Source organism: Aedes albopictus, chromosome 1 (genome assembly GCF_035046485.1).
Source record: "Aedes albopictus strain Foshan chromosome 1, AalbF5, whole genome shotgun sequence".
NCBI classification, from domain to species: Eukaryota; Metazoa; Arthropoda; class Insecta; order Diptera; family Culicidae; genus Aedes; species Aedes albopictus.
The window spans coordinates 44,944,347-44,970,777 of NC_085136.1; the positions used below are offsets into that span (position 1 = coordinate 44,944,347).

The 26,431-nt window shown below is 41.2% G+C and overlaps 1 protein-coding gene across 1 annotated transcript in view; it reads right to left on the reverse strand.

Annotated features, from left to right (window-relative positions):
• Positions 1-24,138: 24,138 nt before the first annotated feature.
• The window catches only part of LOC134284904 (SET domain-containing protein SmydA-8-like), a 40,983-nt gene continuing 38,690 nt past the window's right edge, over positions 24,139-26,431 (reverse strand). The window contains exons 6-7 of the mRNA XM_062844443.1: positions 25,342-25,649; positions 24,139-24,642 (exon numbers count right to left, since the gene is read on the reverse strand). Of these exons, the coding sequence (XP_062700427.1) occupies positions 24,502-24,642; positions 25,342-25,649 (449 nt within the window). The 3' untranslated portion in view covers positions 24,139-24,501. The remainder of the gene's footprint in view (positions 24,643-25,341; positions 25,650-26,431) is intronic.

The following is a 26,431-nucleotide window of genomic DNA, read 5'->3' on the forward strand; positions in this document are numbered from 1 at the left end:
CTCTAAAATCACCATGAAGCTCACCTGAGAGCCTATATAGACCCCAAAAACGTCTCTGAAACGCTTTGAAACTCATTTACCTGCCTTGATACCTTGTTGGCTACAAAGTAACTTTACTCCAACGCCGAGCGTATAGTAGAGCACCATCTTTGTCGGTCTTGGGCGATGTTCCTCCAGTTTCCCCGAACGTGTAGGGATCGTAGATCTTCTTCAATCGCGTGCAGCCAGCAAGTTTACGGCCGCCCACGAAGGCGCTTACCTCTACCGGGTTCTCTGCTGAATATTGTTTTCGCTATTTTTTCTTCTGTCATTCGCACTATGTGTCCAGCCCACTGAAGTGTGCCGTATTTTATACGTTTCACAATATTCGCATCTTTGTACACTTGGTAAAACTCGTGATTCGTGCGTCTGCGCACACGCCATTTTCTTGTTTCTCACCGAGAATTGTCCGCAGTACTATATAGTATGCATATGCGCTCAAAAACTCCAAAAACTTTTCGGTTTACCTCCTTTAACGTCCTTGCTTCGTGACAGTAGAGGGCAACCAGAAGAATCAGCTTCTTATACAGAGCGAATTTTATTTGCGTTTGCGAATTACGGGACCTGAGCTGGCTACGCAATTCGTAAAAGGCCCTATTCGCAGTTGCAATACGCTTTTTCACTTCACGGGAAACTTCATTGTCACATGTCACAAGTGTTCCAAGATAAACAAATTCTTCAACAACTTCAACAAATTCTTCAACAACACTTGAAACTCATTTAAACGTCTCCGAAAACCTTGTGAAGTTCACCTGACAACCTGAAAGCCCTCTAAAACCACCTGAAACACCCTGAAATGCCACTGACCCCATCTTTTAAGACTCCCTTGAAATTCCTCTGTTCCTCCCCTTTTAACATCTGGAAGCCTGGACAAAGTGACGGATTCTCATGCCTGCTGCTCAACATTGCCCTAGGAGTTGTTATGTGAGGAACCGGACCTAACAGTCGAGGAACGATTTTCACGAAATCCGGCCGATTTCTCTGTTTTGTGGATGATATGGGCCTACTGTGGGCTCCACAAGAACCTGCGGTTGAAAATAATTGACACTCGTACTATGCACAAAACGCTGATAAGACCGGTGGTTCTCTAAGGGTAGGATACATGAATCACGATCGAAGAGGACATGCAAGCACTGCAAGCGTCGTCGGGTGCTTAGGACCATCTTTGGCGGTGTGCAGGAGAACGGTGTGTGAAGCCGAAAGATGAACTATGACCGAACCTAGCATTCTGAAGGTGCTAAAAGCTGGAAGGATACGTTGGGCAGGGCATGTTGCGACAATGCCGGAAAGAAATCTGGCGAGCGTTGGGCGTGACCGAGGTTGGAGATAGACTAAAAAAAAAACCATTGCGAAGAAGAAGTAGAAACAGAAACAAAAAGATAATAAATCACTACCGGGTGAGCAGCTCTGTTTCTGTTCCATATGTTATAGCAATATTATTATCCATGTCGTCCACAAACTTTGGGTATTATTCCCTAAAAAGATCGGAGTGACATTTTGTGACTTGTAGAACTTGTAGAAACTAGCCATTGTGATATGAACTTAATAACATTTGTATAGGTCCAAAACTGGGGTAGGGACGAAGCCTAACCGGCACACAATTCAACAACAGAGTCCAAGTCAACAGTTTAACGCTCGTGTAACAATCGATTATGGTTTAGTGAGTGAAATAGCTCCCCACAGGTAATTGCTACCATCCGCTCCCCTCTCTCTTCGTCATATCCCCAAATCTGAACAATAACCAAAACCAAGCGGTTTTCCCTGGCAAAATCCATTTTGCAACCGAAAAAAAAATCTCAAGCTCGTGCGCTTATTGTGTTCTCGACCGCCGCCTACATACAGATGAAATGCCTCCCCAGTACTCATTCAGTGGCATCCGACCGAAACCGCCAAACAACGGTAGGTAAGCAAGCAGCGGTCTTTCGCCGATTTCAAACTCATGAATCGTGTGCCAAAATGTGACGAATGTTTACGATAATCCGCCATTCCTTGCTGCGGTTGGTGGTGGTGGTAGTGGGCGAGTAGCAACGAACGATCGTGTGGATTTGCCTGTTTTTTTTTGCCTCGGGTTCACGGATTGAAATGTGAAATTTCAGCTGTTTACAGTTGGATATTGGCAGCTGCCGCTGCGCTGCGAATTAATGGGAGAGGCGGTCCAGTACTTGGTTGCGAGACTAACGTGGCCTTAGCATAAGCTACGTAGACTCATTTTTGGCCATTTCAGGACCCCCCCCCCCATCCCCAGATCCCCAGTCCTAGACTTTCGTTCATACAAAAATTTCGAAATTTGTTTGGAGAATAGAGTTAATAAACTATAGAGGACGAATGTCGCTGCTGTTCCCCTTGTTCTCGTTCGCAAACATCCCGGGTATCTGTCTGTCAAACTGCATACTTTTTTGCTTTGACACTTATATCCCTCCCTATCTTCGCCAGCAAGAGATGTTGCGGCGGCGACGCCAGCGATATTCTTCCTCTATAGTTTATTACCTCTATTGTTTGGAGCGTAGACTGTGGCTTCCCCTCCTCCCCCGGTAGCTTTTTAATGTTTGACTTACATACAGTCGGGTCTCCTATTAGACGATGCCACACACTTTACGCCCACCGCGTTTCCCAGGCTGTCTATTAACCAATTTAGTTCATACAAATGATGAGTCTATAGTAAGCACTAACTGTGCTAAAAACATCAGCTAGATCGGATGCAAGACAACTGAGAAATTGCGGTGAGCGTAAAGTGGGTGCTAGCGCCTAATATGAGACTCGACTGTACTTTCAATGCACCAAGTTTGATTCCTGAGCCTGTACCACCTGACACAGGAAACCCTTGCTTACTCACGTTAATCATCAACCTCACAGGCCTGCCTAGCGCAGCCGGTGCCCCACTGTGAAGCATTCCGCATGAGCACAGCTTATGAACTGCGTGTACTTGTACATGCTTCGTAACGAGAACCAACCAAGTTGCTTTTCCGGATGACTACTCCAGATGCTCTCCAGACGAAAATTCCATGAATCCAATCAGTGCCTAAAGTTTCCCGCGAGGCTTGTGGGGTCGATCAATACTAGGTACATACGAAGAAATCAACCGTCGTTCGTCGCCGTCGGTCATCGTATGCATCGTACTCACTAACTTTGCTTCGATTGTTGCATACCCATCGGGCGCCACAACCGTTTGCAATCACTGACTGTGTGCGGTATGGAAAGAACGCCGCACGTCATACGTGCCTATCTACAGATCTACCAGAGCATCGCATCGCATCATCGCAAATATCCATATAACTGGCTGCGATGAAGCGCGCGTTCGAAAAGCAGTGGAGCAATTTCGCGCTTTCGCATCCAACGGACGACGAACGGATGCACTAGCGACCTGTAAGGTTAGTAAAGGACTTACATACTACTACGACGGAATACGTATCGTGATTAAATTTTCTGCGAATTCATTCCTTTTGAATGGCGATGGATTTCACGGAGGAATATACTTTCGCACTAGTGACGCACAATAGCCAAATTTCGAACAAAAGGTGGCCAAAAGTACGAACCATCCATAAACATGTTATGTTGTAGGTAATATTGCCGACCTGAACGGAATTACAAAACCCAAGAAGTTACACAAAAAGTTACACAGTTGCGGTTTAGAAAGCTACAAATCAGCTTTTTTTTATTTATTTTTTCACTTACTCTGAAATAATGTCCATGAATGAGGATGTTTACAGTGCGTCAAATTCGTAGTTTAGATAATTATTCGAATCGACTCAAAAACTCTGCGTACGCTGGAATTGATTAGTATATATTTACAACTACACATTAGGAGGGTAGTTCAGACTTCAAACATGTTAAAAAAATCAAAGCTCCCATATGTTTATTACGATCCTTGGTGCAAAACTAGAGTCCTGTCAAATTTTCAGCCATTTCTGTGGTTTTAATGGTGGCCCAAGAGCAAAATAGATTTGTATGGGATTTACTATGAAGAAATCTCAAAAATTGTTCTCCGCGTTGTAGAGCATTTACACATGGATAAAGTCATAGGTTCAAAGTCAAATTGAATTCATCAGATCTCAATGATGAATGTTACCGAAGACCGCAACTCATTTCCACTCACGACACAGAAGTTATTTATCAATATTCATTCATGCATGCTTGACCAGAAGACCACAGCTCGACCGACACGTTCATAGTGTGCGTGTTAGCTTCTTGCACACCTTACAGGGACATCGTGTATGAAGATGCGCATGCGAGTGAGAATTTGTCTAATATCTTTTATGTCGATTGTCGAAATAAGTTTCGGTCTTCGGCAACATTCATCATTGAGATCTGAAGAATTCAATTTGAAATTGACCCTATGACTTAATACATGCGTGAATGCTCTATAATGCGGAGAACTTTTTTTGAAATTTCTCTATAGTAATTCCCATACAAACTAGGGGCGGGACAGCTCTAATATTGATTAGCGATATTAGAAGTATTAGGAAATATTAATCCCAGAGCCGAACCATTTTTAAACTAAGTAAGCCACGCCAATTGAACAGCAGTTTGGAATGACAACAAAATAAATTGAAAATAGTATCAATGGGCTATTATTAATCGGACATCTTTGCTGTTACCATAATAATATTGTATGAATAAATAAATCAACACTAGAATACCGATAGGCGAGTACATAATAGTTAGATTTCGGTTTCGGATCGGATCTTGTTTCTCATATCAAGAGAACCATTTCCGGACATATCACTGGCGAACATAAACACCAAATTGATCTAGGTAGTGATAGCGTCCGTACGTACGTCTTTTATGCAAAAGTTTATTCGTGGCCTATATATCCTACCCGTGCCGAACTGAAGATTTGATACACAACTTAGGCAACACAACCCGGAGAGTATTCGTTATTCAATATTCGATTGGTTTGGCTGAATGCCTGGAAGCAGCCGTGATGTCTTTGCTTAAAGCACCTTGGATAAACAAACATGAACTGCTTCATTGGTAAAAATGAAAAACATGCACCGTCATGTACAATGCTTTCTATAATCATTGAATATCCAGGTTTACAATAAACAGTAATAAAAGTTTTTCCTCGAGCAATTTGATGCCGCCGTTTGTTTTGTTGCCTCTAAGTACATGCAGCCTAATCCCCGATGATGCAAGTTGCAGCTATTGTCTTCACAGCTAAAAAAGTCAACAGAAATTAGAAGTTTCCAATTGAAAAAAAAAAAAAAAACTGCGGAAAACCACGGACAAACCGTATTTCCACTTCGCGCCTACGTGACAGTTAGTTGTGACATAGAAAGTCATGACATACTATCCAAAAAATGTTGCGGTGGACGGTGAAGATTAGGACATTAATATTTATTAGGCAGTATTAGAGTCGGTATTAGACGCTGTCCCGCCCCTAGCATACAAACCTATTTTGCTCTTGGGCCACCGTAAAATCACCACAGAAATGACTGAACTCTCAATTTGCACCAAGGATTAAAATGAACATATAGGAGCTTTGAATTTTCAACATGTTTGTTCTATCTGATATGAATCCCAAGATAGAGAAGTTTTAAATTTAGTTGCAAGTTAGCGCAACGTATTGGAGAAATCATTAACTAATTGTTGACCTACCAGATTTCACTTTTCTATTTTAGCAGGTCAATCAGGTTAGCACAGGCGAATCTAGTTAGCATAGGTTAGAATGACAGAAGTTGTATGATTACCCTACAAGATACGAAATACAGCAGACGTGTATCAACTACCTGAGTCTGACTTCACTATCTGCTCTGGATCCCGAGACAGAAAAGTTTAACTTTACTTGTCAACTAGCGCCACCGAAATCACTAACTTATTGTTGAATTACCAGACAGCTTTTGACTGAGTTAAAATAGCGCCAAAACGGGCAACTGCATGGTTGTTCTGCGACCCGGATAGTTTATCGGATATTTCATCCAACGGAACACCGCCGCCGGCGCACAGTGGGGAAAAACCGACCCAAAAAGGCACATAATTATTGCGGATGGTTGCGTCCATCCTTTCCGGATGGAGAAAAAATCAAGGAATCGATTGGTGATAGTTTCATTCACCGGAATTGAGTGTGAGTGTCCATTTTGTCCCATTTTCCCCTCAAACACTTTTTTTATTTGAAAATAGTTTCAACTGATTGCGGCTATCCAATCATTTTTTTTCTTGATGTATAATTGACAGGTGCATTCTATGGGGCACATCTCGATCCGTGTCATTGACTGGATGTGCTCATTTTGCCCCCATGTTCCCCTAAAAATACTGATTTTCTGAATTAAAAATTTGTTTCAACTGATTGCGGCAAACAAACCAATTTTTTCCTGATGTAGTATTGTCAGGTGTATACTATGTGGCACACCTCGATCTGTGTTATTGACTTATGTGCTTATTTTGCCCCATTTTCCCCTTAAATACTGTTTTTGGATTAAAAAATAATTTCGATTGTGGCCAACCGATCTATTTTTACCTGATGCAGAATTAACTAGCGCATACTTTGAGGCGCACCTCGTTCTGTGTCATTGGGTGGTGGTGCCCATTTTGCTCCATTCTCCTCTACAATACGGATTTTCTGGATTGAAAAAATTGTTTCAATTGATTGCAGCTAACCAATCATTTTTTTCCTGATGTAGAATCGACCGCTGCATACCATTTTCTTCATTTCCTCCTAAAATACTGTTTTCTGTGTTAAAAAAATATGTCAATTGATTGTGAGTCCAGTGAAAAGAATTGTCAGACAAAACAGGCACAAAACAAGCAACAAAGAAGGCGCGACGATTACTCTTTGTCCCTACTGGTAACAGATAATGACATGATCTCGATTTTTTTCTGTTGCAGACAAAACGGAAGCTGAATTTGCTGCGTACTTTTCAACTCGTGAATAATCAATTATTACTAACCCAAAGTCGAAACTGTTTGATGATATATCTTCAACAGAGTGGCAGTGTTTACCAACTCGAAGTTATCGTTCGAAAATCGCAATACAAGGCTTAAAAATCTCTAAACTCGTGATGTACGATGTTTATCCTATTATTTTCAAGTTGGGACAAACTCATGTCGCATTGGGTGGATTGTCGCAACAAATACAGGTTGCGACCAGTGCTGCTAATGGTCGTGACCACTAGCCTGGTACACGGTTTATATGGGAAAATACAAAAAATGAGAAACCGCAAGCTCCTGTATACTTTTTGAGTTCCACTTTGGGCCTATATCAACTGTGCAAAATTTCAGGTCGATCGGAAAAACTATATTTTAGCGCCCGCCATTCTTAGTTTTTCATACGATTTACTATGGGGAAGTATTACTCCTGCAAAGAAAAATCGCTAGGAGTCACCCCTAGATTCCTAAAAATAAGTCGATGAATGATTTCTGTAGAAAACTTCACTAGGAATCAGACCTCTGAAGACAGCAAACCGATTCGACGTTCGTGGAAAAAGTAATTAGGCCTCACCCGATCGATAAAATAACGAGATTTTATTATTTATTGTTATTCCTTACATGTTAAACAGCGTTTGCATGCCATTCGGTTTTCAGTTAATAACTTTTTTCACATGCCTTAGATCGCTTTGCGGTCTTCGGAGGGTTGGTTCATCGTAAAATTTCCAACAGAAATCATTCATCGATTTATTTTTAGGGGTTAAGGGGCAACCTGTGGCGATTTTTCTTTGAAAAAGTGATTTTCCCCATACTAAATCGTATGAAAACTTAAAATGGCTGGCGCTAAAATATAGTTTCTCTGATCGAGCTGAAATTTTGCACAGTTGATATGGGGCCAAAATGGAACTCAAAAAGTGTACAGGAGTAAAATGTCTTTTTGTGTCCCACGCTAGTGACCACCCCATGACGATGAACAAGTAGGCCTTTTCATCGTCACAAAATAAAACGAGCACTCGCGCACCTAGCCATGTCATTCGCAATGATCAAATTTAGGCTAGTCGTTGTATTTAATAGATAGAGAGGACATATATTCATGATTTAAAAGATTCTAACAATAACAAAATCCATCGAGGTGCTAGTAATTACCTTGTTTACAACCGTGTCACGCTTCGTCATGACCGAAAAATGAGCGCATATTGGTCTCGTCTCCCGATTCGATGACATTGAGATAGGCACTTCTGTAAAAATCACGTGACGACTCGTGTTGACATTGACGCTTTCCAAGCCTGGTTGCGACATTGTCATTATTGTTGCGCGATGGATGAATTTTGATTCACAATTTGTGACTAATCAAACTTTTTTTCTAATGTAAAATTAACCAGTGCATTTAATGGTGCACACTTCGTTTTGTTTTACGGCCTGGAAGTGTCCTTTTCGCCCCATTTCCACTAAAACACTGTTTTCCTGGATTTAAAAATAACTGCGGCTAGCTAGACAATATTTAGCTCCACAAGTAGAATTGATCTGTACATTTTCGGCGCACAGTTCGTTCTGAATCATTTACTGGAAGTTCCCATTTTATCCCATTTTCTACAAAACACTTCTCTGGATAAAAAAATAATTTATACTATTTGCAGCCAGCCAACAACTTGTTTTTCTTTTTGTTTAACTGACCGATAAATTTTATGAGGCATAATTCGTTCTGAATCATTCAATGGAAACGACCATCATGCTCCAGTGAATGCAATTAAATATACTGGTTAATTTTACACGAGAAAGTACTTATTTGATTCACCGAAATAAGTTGAAACTGTTTTTTAATCTACACAGTATTTTAGGAGAAAAAGTTCGAAATGGGCACTTCAAGTCATTGACAAAGAACGATATATACCTCATAGTATGCGCACCGACGAACCGACGTGACAGTGGTGTTTCAAAACTGTACCCCCTCAATTTAACGGTCGGCTAGCAAAGCGAGTGAACCCTTCTGTCGAATTAGCGCAGACGCGAACCCCTTCCTATATGAATACACAGGGGTTTGGGATCAAGCTAGCAAATCAACGCGAACCGTTATAGAGGAGGCGGTAGTGTTCGACTATTTTTCATCATGGCGTCGCGGACAACAAATTTGAATTCGTCTGTTCTAGCTGTCACGTCGGTTCGTCGGTGGTATGCGTCTGACATAAAAAAAAAGGGTTGGTTAGCTGCAATCAGTTGAAACTATCATCTAATCCAGAAAAAACAGTATTTTAGGGGAAATTGAAGCAAAATAGGCACTTCCAGTCAATTGCACGGATCGAGGTGTGAACATAGAATAATCCTGTCAATTCTACATAAAAAAGTAGGTTAGCCGCAATTAAACTCTTTTTAAATTCAGAAAAAAGTATTTTTAGGGGAAAATGCGGTAAAATGAACACTTATGGATCGAGGTGTACCCCATAGAATGCACCAGCCAATTCTACACCAAGAAAAAAAAAATGGTTGGTTAGCCACAATCAGTTGCAGCTAACGTTTAATCCAGAAAAATTATAATTTTAGGAAAAAAATAGGCAAAATTCATACTTTCAGTCAATGATACAAATCAAGGTATGCCCCATAAAATGCACCTGTCAATTCTACATCAAGAAAAAAAATGTTGGTTAGCCGCAATCAGTTGAAACAATTTTTTTATCCAGAAAAAAAGTACTGTAGGGGAAAATGGGGCAAAATGGAAACGTCGGATGAAATCTTAAGCACAGACAAACAGACGTATCACTTGTAACAAAGTGCGATTAAAATCATAGTCACAAAAGTATAACCTCCCAACACCAATTACGCTATGTTTCGCAAATCCACTGAGTAGATGGCGGTAGTGTGCAAGTGTCAAACAGGAGCAAAAACGATGCGAGCGCCATGAGTGAGATATTTGTGAACTACAGAATATTTGAAAAATTCGTTAAAAAGGGAATCGATGAGAAGTGAGTAGAGTGAGACGTCTGTTTGTCTGTGTCTTTAAAAACCATTTTTGAGTTATTCCTCCAAAGGCTGATCGTCATATCTCCCAACATAATCATCAACAGTCAAAATTCGAAGGAATTTTAACACTTTACTTGGCAACTAGCGCCATCTAGCAGCGAAAGCACTAACTAATTGTTGATTCACCAGGCTGCTATTGACATCCTGATGAACTTTGCCGAAAACAACAGTCTTTTTTTGTGCTCTGGATCCCGAAATAGAAAAGTTTAAAATTTAACTTGACAACTAGTGACTCACCAGACTGCTCTTAACTTCCTAAAGAACTTTGCCAAAGACGACACTTTTCTATCTACTCTAGAGATAGCGGAGTTTAAAACATTACTTGGCATCTAGCGCCACCTAGCGGCGAAATCACCAACTTATTGTTAAATTACTAGATAGCTTTTGGCATCCTGAAGCAATTTGCCGAAGACGACCCTTTTCTATCTGCTCTGGATCCCTTGATAGACAAGTTTGAAACATTACTTGTCCACTGGCGCTAGGTGGCAATCACAAACTAATTGATTAATCAGCAGATTGTACGTGACCTACCGAATAACTTTGCCGAAGACAGCATTGTTCTAGACTAGATCTTGAGATATTGCTTGTGATGACTTATAAGTGCTTCTACTGCACTGGGGTGGCTCCAAACAAACAGGTGGCCAAAAATATTTTTGCACTAATTCTATAACGTCTTGACCCTATTCGTTGGGTTTATGCCCTCAATATATGAAAAACACGTCATGAACACTTCTAAGGTCTCCAAACTCCTTGGAATTCAGTCCTACTATATCTATAAAAGTTGTATCGATATACACGTACAGTAATTGTGATCTGCTGATGGTAATTTTTGTTAAAGGACAAGTTAAAGGATGTTTTGAAGATTTCCTCAAACTATTTTATTATGGTATTCACCACCACGGATGTTCTAGGTTGTCCCAAACTACAAGAAAAACTAGTATTCTACGAATGTCGTCGGAGCAGATCAACTACCAAGCGAGCTCCTAAAAAATACGGTGAAGAAGCACTGGTGAGAGCATTACACTGGGTCATCACCAAAATTTGTGAGGACGAAGTATTACCGAAGGAATGGTGTGTCCAGGTGTGTCCTATCTACAAAAAGAGCAACAAATTGGATTGCGAGAACTATCGAGCGATCGCACTGCTGAGCACCGCCTATAAGATACTCACTCAAATGTTATGCCGCCGATTGCAAGAGAGTTCATGGGGCTATATCAGGCTGGATTAAGGGACGGACCAGATGTTCGCCATCTGCAAGATTTCTAGCTCCTTACTTCCAAGAGATTGAGGAGAAGGTTGGCCGGTTGAAAAACAACAAAGCCGCTGAAGCAGATCAACTATCAAGCAATCTTCTAAAATACGGTGGAAAAGCACTGGTGAGAGCACAATACTAAGTCATTACCAAGATTCGGGTGGTGGAAGTAATACCGGAGGAATGGGGAGAAGGTATCGTGTGTCCCATCTACAAAATGGGTGACAAGTTGGATTGCGGAAGCTACTACGCGATCACGCTACCGAGCGCTGCCTACAAAATACTCTTATTTTTTTTGCCGCCGTCTATCACCGATTGCAAGAGAGTTCGTGAATCGTGGGGCAATATCAGGCTGGATTCATGGGTGTATGCGTTACAACGGACCAGATGTTCGCAATCCGCCAGGTGTTGCAGAAATGCCGCGAATACAACATGCCCACACATCACTTGTTCATCGAGTTTAAATCGGCGTATGATACAATCGATCGAGACGAGCTATGGTAGATTATGCATGAATATGGGTTCCCGGATAAACTGATACGATTGATCAAGGTGGCGATGGATCGAGTGATGTGCGTAGTTCGAATATCAGGGACACTCTCGAGTCCCTTCGAATCTCACAGAGAGTTACGGCAAGGTGGTGGTCTTTCGTGCTTGCTGTTCAACATTGCTTTAGAGGGTGTAATTAGGAGAGCAGGGCCCATATAGCCGAGGCGGTAAACGCTCGGGTATTCAGCATGACCATGCTGAGGGTGACGGGTTCAATTCCCAGTCGGTCCAGGATCTTTTCGTAAAGGAAATTTCCTTGACTTTCTTGGGCATAGAGTATCTTCGTGCCTGCCACACGATATACGCATGCAAAATGGTCATTGGCAGAGGAAGCTCTCAGTTAATAACTGTGGAAGTGCTCATAGAACACTAAGCTGAGAAGCAGGCTTTGTCCCAATGAGGACGTTACGCCAAGAAGAAGAAGAAGGATAAACACGAGTGGGACGATTTTCGCGAAGTCGCGAAGTACATGATGGCAAAGGGCTCCAGGGAGGAATAACCGCGCCCGCCACCCCGAATTTCAATCGACGGTGATAAAATCGCGACGTTTGAAGAATTCATGTAGAGTAAGTGTACCAATTATGGCTATAGTACCAACTATTCGCCATAGGGGATTTTCATCCTTTAACGATGTAAATCAACGAGAAATAAATTGTGATCAACAGATCACGTCCACAAAAGATGATTGCACTCATTAAAACTCCACATTTTGCTCAAATTATGGTAGAAATAAATCGTTTTCCTTAAAATTTCGGCTGCCTTGCACCCTTTTTCGCCATAGTGTACCAATTATGGCCAATCCCATAAGGATTGCATTCAAATAGTGCGAAAAGGAACCGAATTTAAAAAATGTATCCATAACTGGTACAGGGTTCCTATCATTGACACACGATGTAATAAATACTAAAAGTAGTTTTGGCTCCGTTTCTATATTTTCCCTGTAAAGTATGGAAACTAATCTATCTTTTAACATATTGGTGACATTCGTCGTTGTTCTCGTTATTTTTGTACTAATAGTTTTCCTTAGGTAGTGCCATAATTGGTACAGGCACCCTACTTGGGCTCACTGGTGACCGCCGACAACGACACCAGTAGAGAAATTCAGAAGCGCATTGTGGCAGGAAATCGTGCTTACTTTGGACTCCGCAGAACTCTACGATCGAATAAAGTTCGCCGTAGCACGAAGTTGACTATCTACACAACGCTGATTAGACCGGTCGTCCTCTATGGGCACGAAACATAGACCCTACGTGCAGAGGACCAACGCGACCTTGGAGTTTTCGAACGGAATGCATATGGAAGACGGGACTTGGAGCAGGCGAATGAACCACGAACTGCATCAGCTGAAATCGGGAGGATACGGTGGGCGAGTCACGTCATCAGGATATCGGATAGCAACGTGACTAAAATGCTTCTCGAGAGCCATCCGACCGGTAAAAGAAGACGTGGTGTGCAGCGAACTAGGTGGGTCGATCAAGTGGAGGACGATCTGCGGACCTTTCGCAGAGTGCGAAACTGGAGACACACAGCCATGGACCGAGTAGAATGGAGCTGACTCCTATGTACAGCAGAGGTAATTCAGGCCTTAGTCTGACCCTTAAGGTATCCGACTTACCTAAGGTTCACCCAGAAAAATGTAAGAAAAGTCATCTCAATCGGATACATAAGACAATTCACGAATTCCGGTGGTGCATGATGTGGCGTGAGATAGGGCGTGATTAACCAGTCCGTTGTGTTCAAACTGAGGGGTGGACCATCGTTCCACCACCCAGTTCAACCATGTTTTTGTCATGGAGCAAGCACACACTTTATGACACTCGACGAATGGTTGCCATGATGATGTTGGCAATAAAAATTGAGAAGAAGATTCGTTTATCGGTCGGGGCGTATGTGCCTCGAATACACAATGAGTGCCTAGCATCAGTAATGCTCCGTTTTTCGTTGGATTATACGGGTCATAAAAACGGTATCATACCGTGATGCAGGTATTCATGCATTAACTGAAGCTTTTGGGCTACATCTGTATACCGAATTTGCGGTGAAATATGATATGGTCTAGGATCGATTGTTGATTTTTATACCTATTGTTCATTTTTCTCTGCGTGACAGACGAGATTAAACCATTCGAAAAAAATGCAAATCAGTTCCCCACTTAAAGTAGAAAATCGGTTCAACGGCCAGAGAACCATATTTTAATTTTACCCAATTAAAATTCGAATTGAATTGATAACCTGAAAACTTCTACGATTTAATTTTGCACAAAGAAATGGAAATTGTCTCCTCTCCATTCGGAGGCTTCTTTGTCGGATCCATTGGAAGCGATGGAAATATCGTAGAGATGTGTATGTATTTTCCATTTATTAAGATGATTAGATTTATTCGAGTGCACTTTGGACAACTTGACAAACCAAATCGAACCTTTCCACGCAGAGAAACATGCGTCACACTCTATAGGGTATCGCGCCACTTGGGCGGTGGCTTCTATATTCGTCTGTTTTCACTATAACTCAGTTAATTTTGAATCAATTGATTTGAAATGTTGTACACGGGTAGATACTATACCTATCTCACCACATTCCAAAAGTTGGGTCAATTGGTTCAAATTTGACTGAGTTATAGTGGAAAGCAGACGAATAGTGGCGCGATTCCCTAGTAGAGTCTCTACTCACCATTCTTCGATAGCCGTTTCAACAATTGATTCATTCAGGCTGTGAATCAATTAACTTCCTTGTTTAACTTTTATATAACAAAATTTATAGGTCGATAGTTATTTCGAGTCGGGTTAAAATAACCCTGCTACCGAACATGATGGGATCCATAGTTATATTTTTATTCGTAAGCGTGGGCATTCAAAGCGCGCTTAAGCGCTCATGCTCCGCGGTCTTGTCGCAGTCTACACACTCCGGACATCCGGGGAAGCCTGCGTGCCCGAATCTGCGCAGATACCAGACAGAAATTATGTTATGTTAAAGTCCATTTAGACACACTCGGTATGAGCCTGTGTGTTCATCTACCCTTGCTGGAGGAATCCCATTTCCTTTGCCACTTCTGCACGATGTTCTGGCGATCCACCTGGCGCCTCTTATGCCGCGTTGCTCGAAGCACCCTTTATCCTCTGTCACCACTAGTGCTATGGGCATCATGTCCGCTACCTCGCATACCGTGTGATTTGCGACCATGCGGTATGCGCTGATCGCCCCAAGGCACAATAACCTGTGGGAACTCTCGAGTCGCTTCACGCTTCGATTGACCACTAGCGCAATTTGGCCATGGAGCGGCGCCATACCATAGAATAAAGTCCGCTACTGTTGCGAGCAGCTTATGTTTACTCGAGACTATTCAGGATAGACGAGAACTGGTCTATCGGCCAGCTGGGAGGAGCAGAACAACTGCAGTAGTGTACCTCATTGATCTTCGCTATTGCGAAACCCTCATGTGACGTGGCAATTATTTCCTGGACTGGAAAACGACCGGTTGTACAGATCGCCGTTAGCTTGGCCTTATTCGCTACCCAGTTTCCATTATCGGGAGAAATGCGGTATGGCTACGATAGTAGGGAGATGTCTGTACTTGGCTCTGGGTCTGACTGCCAAAGCAACTTTTTTGCGGCTTCACAGTGGTTCAGCTTTAGCTGTTGTTTATGCCTAAACTATGATTCGGAATAAGGATGTCCCACTGTAGAAAATTGGTAGCATCTTTGTGGTCACTTGTCGGTATAACCGATACTATAGTTCTATAAGAGCTCATGTATGCATGCCCACTATAGAACCTTTGTTGTGTAAAGAATCCCATTGAACGCAAATACATACTGCAATGTTTGTTCGTCTGAAAATGTTTGTGATGCTTATGAAACCGCCATAGAATCTAGATCAATAGAATAGTCCTTGCAACTCGCAGTACAAGTGACTCTCAGTAAGAACACGCGCGAACAATCCAGATCAAGTTGGGACAAACGGTATCAGGCCATTCAGCCGAAAAGTTATTGGGTCTTCTTCTTGCCGTTACGTCCCCACTGAGACAAAGCCTGCTTCTCAGCACAGTTATTAACTGAGAGCCTCCTCTGCAAATGACCATTTTGCATGTGTGTATCGTGTGACAGGCACGAAGATACTTTATTGATGCTGAATCTACTGATATTTTACCCACGAATTTTTCCTTCTTTTAAATATAGGCTGTTCTTTCTAGTATCATTGCTAAAATAGTTTTTGGCGCTGAAACTGCATATATTCAATTCAAAAATTTTTCCTTCTTTAAAACATAGGCTATTCTTTCTAGTTTCATTGTTAAACTAGTTTTTGGCAAAAGTTGTTGGAAAAGGTAACCCGTTTGCTCGTTTCCGCGTTTATCGAATTAACTTTTGATATCGTTTCAGAGAGCGAGTAAAGGCGCTTAAGCCTAGGCTTGAGAGCCAGGGCATATGGCAAAATACCTTTGTTCCATCCCAGAATTCCAGAGGACATGGAGTGACATTAACATTCTTAGCAAAGTCACTCCCAACGTAGTTGTATATAATCCCACTTGTTACGGAACGGTTGGTACGAGATGTCCCCGTTTCACGGTTTTAATGTTGAATATAGTTCGGAACTGATTCTCACAGTAATGCTTAATGACGCTGCACGGTAGGCCTGGCCGGTTTAATGCTTGCAATGTACAGGGGATGCCCAAATTGTGAAACAAGCGCCGCCTAGTGCGAGAATTGCAAAATAAGTCTCTGCCATACTGATCAACTTTCCGAAGACACCAACTTTCTAAGTTATCCGGATTCTGAGCTATGATATTTCTAAATTTACCTGCTCACTAGCGCCGCCTAGTGGCAGAATTGCGAAACAAGTGTTTATTTTTATGTAAGTTTATGTCATGCTTATCAACTTTGCCGAAGACACCAACTTTCTAAGTTATCGGGATTCTGAGATATGAGGATTTGAAAAATTACTTGCTCGACACTAGCGCCGCCCAGTGGAGGAATTTCGAACTTCGCAACTCATCGTCAGTAAGTTATTGGCGTACCCAACAACTTTCCCGAAGACACTATCCTTCCAAATTATAAGGGTCTTGAGCTGTCGCATATCATAACGTTTGCTTGATATGGTTCCTGTAGTTCAATTTAGCATCAAACTATTGATGGTCCCTCTAGCGGCCAAGTTGCTAACTAATCATATGAACCAAAGTTCTAAATAGTAGATCTTATCAAGCCCTAAAACTTTGCCGAAGAAAGTATTGTGCTAACTCTCAACACACTCGAGATAATAGGCCACAACCCCAAAAAGCCGAAATCCCATAAGCTCTTAGTCTCCTATTAAGCGGATTCCTATTGCGCCCCCCGACCAGTGATCTTATAAGAGTCTCGACTGTAAACTTACATCACTTTTTGGCAGTAAACCTCAACCGATTTTAATGATCAACGGTTCATTCGACGTGGAATCTGGCCCCATTGTTTCCTATTGAAAATGGTTCGGATCGGTCCAGCCGTTCCGGAGTTATAGCAATGTTCCGGACCGGTACCACAGGAAGGGGCCAGATATGAAAATATTACAAACCCATGCCTCCTCTCCTCTTCTTGGCGTAACGTCCTCACTGGGACAAAGCCTGCTTCTCAGGTTCTATGAGCACTTCCACAGTTATTAACTGAGAGCTTCCTCTGCCAATGACCATTTTGCATGTGTATATCGTGTGGCAGGCACGAAGATACTCTATGCCCAAGGAAGTCAAGGAAATTTCCTTTACGAAAAGATCCTGGACCGACCGGGAATCGAACCCGTCACCCTCAGCATGGTCATGCTGAATACCCGTGCGTTTACCGCCTCGGCTATACATATATACCAACAGCTCACGCAGCGCATGAGACGAGCTCCCCGGGAGCTATGTGCCTAGCTCGCACCCACCAGATTTTCGTGAGCCTCCTAGCAGCGCAGCACACTGCGATTTTGAAGAGCTGGGAGATAATTTGGTGGGAGGCTCGCTGTCACATTTATGTACACATGAGCAACGGGAAACTCTGGATGGAACGAATCGTTAACCGTTGTTTAGTAGTGGGAGAGAGCAGGACTGTTTCCTCACGGAACATGCAAACCATGCCCTCAGCGAGCTGGCCAATGCCAGGCCTGGTTTGGTGGCTGAAGTTCACCATGTTGGACCGAGAAGCTGACAGGCCAAAGCTCCAGCCGTAGACAGAACGATCAAAAACCAGTTTCGCAGAAACGCCAATCCCACAGCCGTCCAAGGCTGCTTTCTCGAACGAGTATATGAAGCTTATTCGAATGTGGACATTTTGAATTAAAGCGATCATCCAAAACACCTGGGCTTAGGAATGGGACCCGAGCAGAAAACATATTGAGGTATTTTTCTTAAATAATATCATACCTCCACATGCACTTCATTAACTGTTCATAATCCACGTAGACCAAAATTTGGGCATCTCAGACCCTCCCTCCCCACTCGTAAACATTTGTACATACACATTTTTTGAAATATGTAAGGAGCGTAGAGCAAAGAAGGCTTACAAAATGATAACAAGTTCTGTTACCTCGTTATCATTCGTTTGATAATTGAGTTTGTTATCATTTAGGTTGAATTAAGAGCCAACATAACAAAAATGATAACTCAAATTTTCTTCTCGAAGTTATCATTGAGTTCAAGTTGATAACTAATTGAGTTAGGGAATCGCGCCACTTGGGCGGTGGCTTCTATATTCGTCTGTTTTCCACTATAACTCAGTCAAATTTGAACCAATTGACACAACTTTTGGAATGTGGTGAGGTAGGTATAGTATCTACCCGTGTACAACATTCCAAGTCAATTGGTTCAAAATTGACTGAGTTACAGTCGACTCTCTACATCTCGATATTGAAGGGACCATCGAGATAGGGAGAGATTGAAATGCAGAACAAATTTGAAATGCACACTAGATTGAAAAAACCTCCGCAACTAGGAAAAACCGTCAACAAACAGATGTCAGTTCGCTTTTCCAGAATGTTTGCACCCTCGAAAAGAGATCTAGCAACCTGCGAATATGGGCATATCGACATATGGAGAGAAAATCTAGAACAAAAACGAACGAGATCGTATCGAGATAGGGAGATATCGAGATAAAGAGATATCGACATACAGAGAGGTAAAATGTATGCAGATTGGAGGGACCGATCAAACCATCGAGATAGGGAGAGATATCGAGATGTATAACATCGACATGTGGAGAGTCGACTGTATAGTGGAAAACAGACGAATATAGAAGCCACCGCCCAAGTGGCGTGATACCCTATACAATATTATGTTCAACATTACATTTAGTTATCAACATGAAAAAATACAGCTGATTGATAACTGGTTTTGTTATCAAGTAGTTATCATTCTAAGCTATTTTATCGACCAAAATAATAAAAATCTACTTCACCGACATCGTTAGCAATTGAAAAAAGTTTATTTTAATGTTCAACCAATATTTTCAACTATTGCGCCCAGGCGGGTTTCGAACTCTAATCGAGTGATTGTCGGTCGCAGCCTATAGCCATTATACTAACGGGACTCAGTGAGAGTGAGAGTAACTGAAGGCTAAACTTTCGTACTACAGTCGCATTGAAGGTGGAAAACGGAATCTATTTTTAGATTCGAGGTTCATCAGACTCTCAGTTTTGGAAAAACTTTAAAATATGCGTTTGGAAACAGATAACATATTTTGTTATCATTTGGTATTTTTATGTTATCGCAATAGACCAAAATAATAAATATTAAATTTGTTATCATCTGGTTATCATCAATTGGAAAAGATGATAACAAAAACAACAAAATGATAACACCGATAATAAAGTTTATTATCAAAGTGATATCACTTTGTTATCCGCCTTTGCTCGGGGACTTTGGCCAGAAACGCAAAAACCCTTCCCCCCAAAAAGTCTACGTGGTTTATGAACGGCCCCTAATGTTGTATGAGTCACACCTAGAAATAACAAGTCTTGTTATTCCAATAACGAACGCATATCTGAAATTGCAAGTGCTATATTTGTTATCCGAAAGGTATTGAATAACAATGTGATAACATTTCTTATGATTATGTTATGTTCATTTTTCGATGATGTAATTTTAAAACACGTTATTGGGTTATTTTCTCTGCTAAATCAATAACACCACATCAATACCATACTTTGCTCAAATACCTCCAATTGTTATTATGAAGTTCTCATAAAATTGAGTAGAATAATATAGCAATAACAATTTCAGATATTAGAGCTCAGGTTGCTCTTTGTACGGAATTTGCAAGGTATTCCTTTTTGCTCGGGGACAGAGACCGATCTTAGTTTTTGAGAAGTATCAAAGCCGATACAGCCCCTGGGACTGATACACCTTCATGGTGGGAGCAAAAAGTTCTTTCTACACTGAGGCAACAAAACTTAGGAAGAGCATAAGATCCCCTTAAGATTTGGTGACACTACGATTATTGTTGAAAGCCATAAATTTCACTTATGATTAGGAGGGCAAAATTTTTATATCCGGACACTTACCAAAATCATAAGTTTTGCTTAGGAATACCGTTGGATCAAAGCTGTAACTATCGTATGTTTGCTCTTATTGAAATCAACTACTGAAACTTAAAGAAATCAATATTGGTAATTATGAATATCATGTCGCAAGTAATATGATATTCGTATTCATATATTGTGGATGTTTTGATGAAATAACTCTGCTCCAACTCGCATGTCATGTGTCTTGAATTACCGGGTAAGTAAAATGATTGATTTCTCTTCATCAATCACTTGGAATAAAATGACAAGAAGCGTATTCGACTGTACGTTCATAAAAGAATGCAAGTTTGCATGTTGTGTTTTTCCATCAGAATTCAGTCAAACTTGCTTCTTGTTACTTTAACGCTAGGATCAATTAAGAGGAATCGATCATGTTACTTACGTATAATTCCATTGTTGTTGTTGTTTTGACAGAGTTTATGGGCACTTAAATAAAATCAATTTGATTTTGAGTGTCCGATAGCTCCAAAAACTGATCTGTGAGTAATGCTTGTTTGTCTAAGACGCAGCTAGCTGGAATCCATACCCTCACTGTAAAGATTTTTATAGATTTCAATTATGGCTTTTTCACAACAATGTCGCGTATGTCAATCGTAAGTTGTAGATATGAAACGCATTCGCGACAACTATAACATCAATAAGCGAATAATGAAACAGAAAAATCGACCGTTCATAAGTTGCGACTTATTAAATTCCTAAGTGTTTTTGCCTCAGTGTATACTCCGAACTGAACACTCGCGACTGTCGTACAACATGAGAGGAGGTGGCAGCTTCCGCAAAACATGCGAACTATGCAAGGTTTACAATACGGTGGCGCACATAATCAACAACTGCCCGTAATATGAACTACTGCGTAGACAGAATGATATCAAATCTGCAAAATGTTTCTGTTGCGATACTATTTCGAGGAGTATTCCTATATCAAAGTAGGAACGAAGGCTGTGACAGATTGCGACATCGTAGGGATTGATATGGAAACGGAATAAAACGAAAATTGTACAAAAATAGGTGATTTCTTTGAAGAAGTTGATTAGATAGTGAGTGAAATAGACCATGAATTGCATATTTCACCAAACAACCAAGTGAGTTCGCGCCCTGGAAGTACGTCGGGAAGAATATATAATTATATTTCTAATCACTACAGCAGATAACGGGAGATCCGGCGAAGCCGATGCCAATTGATGCTTGCCTAGAGAGTGTGCGAAAAGATACAGGTCGTACTGAAAAATTGTAAGATTGTGTATAACTAAATAAGCGCTTATCCATCAAACGACGGTTTTGAATCTGCTCAAAGAAGTTCAGCTTATCCGACCCTTGGCCCCAACCTACGCAACAGATTCTGTCTACCTATGAGAGAACTCTCATCAACTTTCCACTGACCTATAAAAATTGGACTTGATGTGAAGTTTTCCCCGGATGACAACTGGATTTATAATTTCGACCCACGTTACGAAAATGGAACTGATTGGAAATAAGATCAGGATGACCCCACCCCCTGGAGATAATGATTACCACTGCGAACCACGGACACGAAAGGATACAATGAGACAGTTTGACAACCTAACTTTTCATACAAATAAATATCTGTAATTGAAGTTGTTACGGGCTGGTTGTGCCCATAAGGCACCTCGAGTAGTCTTTTCGTTATTTTAAGAGATAAGCCAGCCTAGGGCTGCAAATCTCTTTAATGAAGATAATAATAAGAAAAATAATCATTTGTGAAAAATTATTTACATTACTTAGAATGTAAAAGCAGTATGTACTAAATTATGCTTCCAATGCAATGAACCATCAGACCTTTGTCGCCCACATTGAACATCTTTTTTGGGACCACGTTCCATATCCCTTTCGTGACGAACCAGCACAATCGTGCTGTTTTTCGGCATAGGTTTTACACATTTTTTTTCATTTGTATTTTCCTTAGAATATGTGATGTAAATAATTTTTATGATCGACTTATTACTCTAACTTGTATATCTGAACCTCAGCTTTGATTGGAATTGTTTATAAAAAACGCCACGATAAGTTAAACAAAACGTAAACAATCACCCTAGAAGCTGAAAAAATTTATCTGTCGTATTTTTATAAATATTTGTTTAATCTAGGTATGCAGGGATAAAAATCGATAGAAAAATAGTAGTTCTGCTAAACGGCGAAGAAAAAGTGGTGCTTTGTTGAAAAGCACAAGTTTTCTGGGTGGTCAAAGTGGGACCAGCACAATTGTGCTGTTCCGTCCCCAAGGCGGTCCATGTTCCATCGGTAATTGCCTATTCTTAGGCGTTTTATAGTATAGAAGATTGATTTTAGTTATTAAATCACTACAAAGTGTTAGTTTGTAAAAACTTAGACGTATAATTTCAACTCAAGGAACACGATATCAGCTTGTACGAGTTTTTTAAGGGACTTTGAATACTTGGGTGAAAAATATTACTCCATATTATCAAAATCATGAATTAGATTGGAACAGGGATTTGCTGTTCTTATTATCTTCTTTTTATTCACTTCTATGATTTGAATACCCTGTCAAGCTGATCTCGCGTTCCTAGATTTAATATTATACGTCTAAATTTCTACAAACTAACACTTTGCAGTGATTTAATAATTACAATAAATCTTCTGTACCAAAAAACGCCTAAAAGTAGGCAATTTTTAGCAATTATTTAGAGAACATCGACTGGCTTGAGGACGGATTCCTAATTTGACCCCAAAAAGTGCATAGGTGGATAAAGTAGCCGAAGTAAAGAAAGTTTTATTCTAGAGGACTTTAAGTTTATAAGAGAAAATTTTAGATAATCATGCTTTTATGGTCCGTCACGAAAGGGATATATGCTACATGAGATACAAATGCAAAAATTTCATTGCAAAGCTTTCATTTCTCAACTCAAATACTGAAGATAAGATGCAGACTACATCCCATTAGGGTCGTAGTGTCAGGATGCAGGAGATAAACAAGAAGTGAAAGCATTAACGATTAAATGCTGCTATTATGGGCAGTTATTCTTCACTGTAACTATGAAATCTGAGGGGGTGCTAAAACGCCCCTGGAACCCACTTAATACTATTGAAATTCCCCAGAATTCCCCGTAATCCCATGGAAACACCAAAAAATCTTGACAGAACACCCTTAAAACGCCTCTCAAATCCCCCGAAACAACCCCTTAAACGCCCCAGAAGCTTCTTGGAACCCCCTTTTTGGGCTCTATGGATACTTTTTGGAAAACCCCCTTAGCCCCACCTCAACTGCCCAGGAGAAAGACCTGTACTCGTGTGCAAGATTCTCTAATCAAAGCCCAAACTTATGCATAAATTTCTCTCTTTTTATGCCTTTTTTAATTTATACAGTCCCAGCCATGTACATAAAAAGAGGTTCCAGTGTACACACCTTTATATTGAACTTTTCAGTTTTGATCAGCCTAAAAAAAGGATTGATTCGCAAAAAATGTTTGCGCTGATTTGATCCGAACACATACACTAGATTTTTATTTCACACGACCTTTTTATGTGTGATTTTATTCGCACGATTTTAATGAGGTTTCGCGAATTATTTTTATACCTACGACTCTGTTGTTGCGCGTTCATCGTGAAAAAAAAACAGAAAAAAGTATACGCTGTTTTAGTATCAACGTGTACTGAAACTTTTTGCAGGCACAGAAGTTTCGCAAAAACAGAGAAAAACAAAATATCTACTCCGTGTTGCTGCTCATCTGGTGTAACGTAGAACTCGCTCGCGTTTCAAATATCTGTAAAATTAATTGAAATTGTGAGATCAAGGTCAATTATGTTCATTTGAGCTTGCAAAGTACATATTAAATTAATTAAATTTATTGTATTTTGAGCACGGCTCGAGGCAACCACTTACAATTCTGGACGAGTGATATCAATTGAATGATGGCATGGAGGATGATGTAACGCGAAATTTCAAGTGAGATGGAGATTTCATAGGAACTGTCAATCCATTTCATCACTATTGATTTTATTACGATTAAAATATTCTTTAATCTAGCAAATGCCTCTTCCATTTAATCATAAATCAAATTTTCCAAATTTCCATGTCTACTCAATTCGAACGATTCACGGATACGCTAGGATCTTTTCACTGGGAAATTCAATGCTTACAGACAGGCACAGACTTTTACGCGAAGAATTCTTCGAAAAAAAAAAATGCCAAATGTAAATTGAATGAACCACACGAACCATGCGGTTGGAACCGAATTAAGCATTTATTTGATTTCATCTCTGTGTAGCTTTCAGTTTTTTTTTGCTCCATCTTTATTTCGTCACGGAGATTGTGTTTTTGGCTGGGCGTTGTTGCTCCAACGTTGGATCCGACTTCCGCATCTCCGTTAGCTCCGTTTCAACCTCCTGCAGGAGCTGTGCCGTGGATTTTTCGTAACCGGTGTTGGCGGGAATCTGTTGGAGAGGATAAAAAATAAACCGTGAAATGGGGAACTTTAGATAAAACAAGAAGGTTAATTTTTATTCTTCAATCACCTAACCTAATGAACTGCTCTTTTATCCACTTGGGCCTTGCGTGAGCGATTCCAATTGGAAGCTGCACTTACGCTTTGTACAACGCCTAAATGTATTCTATTCTAATTGTACTATATCGAGATGGTTGCCGTTGCTCTGCTTTCACTTTCAACCCAGTCATGGTAGAATGAGCACGACGATGTTGATGTGTGGCTGTTGATTGTTCCTTTTTCCAGTTCGATTGGGGGTCCATTATGGGTTGCCGTTCGCCGATGTCCAAGTATGCGGGTCCATTTGAGCCATTGGCTGAGAAGAGGGTGTCAGCTGCTCTCAGGGGGAAAGAACAACTGACGAAAGTGCCGGGGCTGGGATCGAACCCATGACCATCTGCTTATAAAGCAAACGTGTGACCAATTGTGCCACGGACCCCGGCGAAGGTAAATTTATCTTCGATTTTTGTAAGAATTCGTCGTGTACAAGTTGTTGCGTAAAATAACTGAAAACTCTATCAAAGTTCCCCCATTGAACGGTAGCGGAAATCTCGTCGCCCAACTTTTCCCATCCTTCTTCATTTGCGAAGTCTTCCGAGGAAAAAAAATAAACGAAATAACACTGTTTATAAATCAAACGATTTAATACCTCGGGATTGATTCTGCCCTTCTGCCTGCGCCGTTTGGACGTGGCCGTAGTCGTCACCGCCGCCGAAGCCGCCATTGTCGTAACCGATGTCGTCGGACGGACGTGCCCGCCATTTGAATCAACCGGCGGCGGTGGTGACACGTTCTCTTCCTCTCGCCCAACCAGAATTAGCAATGCATCCCGCAGTGCGACCAGAAGTTTTCCCCGGAAGGGGCTAAATCCGGGCTCGAGTCGGTCGGCCACCTCCAGCAGGTCCTGACAGAGTGCCACCTGGCGGCGAAGGTGAGCTTCCGGTTGGTCGGTGGCGGCTGAAATGGAATACCAAAAGCGCCGTTGTTATTGTAACTGCGTTTGTTGTGGTTGCGTCGTTGCGTGGGACGGTGATGCTGGGTGACAGTTACACAAATAATGGATGACGATGCGGATGATGGGTTGGCTCATTGTCGAATTGGGTCACGTACCAGAATAACGGATGGAAAGCATTTTCCAATTGTATCGTTTCAGGTTTGGGGTAGGGCTTTCCGGTTGAGGATTAAAGTTAAATATATTTAAAATGTCGCTGTATTTCTGTACATGTTTGAAACTTGGGAGAAGGCTTGGGGATCTAATGGGTCATTCTTTGAAATTTTGTATCTATTCTATCCCAGATCATCTTCCGTCGTCTTCCACCTATTAAGAATGAGAAGTTATCATGCCGGCTTCATCGATGGCCACTCGACAACGGACCAGGTCTTCACCGTACGGCAAATCGTCCAGAAAGGCCGTGAATACCAGATCCCGACGCATCACCTGTTCATCGACATCATCGGCATATGACAATAGCGACCACAAAGAACTATGGAAAATATTGGACAAACACGGTTTCACCGGAGAGATTACAAGACTGATCAAAGCGGTGATGGACGGTGTAACATAACTGCGTGAGGGTTTCGGGCGATCTGTTTAGTTGGTTCAAACGTCGTCGCCTGGGACACCGGCAAGGGGATGGACACTCCAGGAATTCTGCCGGAGATGTCTTTGAGAATCTCTTAAGATATTTTCCTTTTCTTTTTTTTCTGGGATATCCCCATGGTCGAAACATAAGACCAGT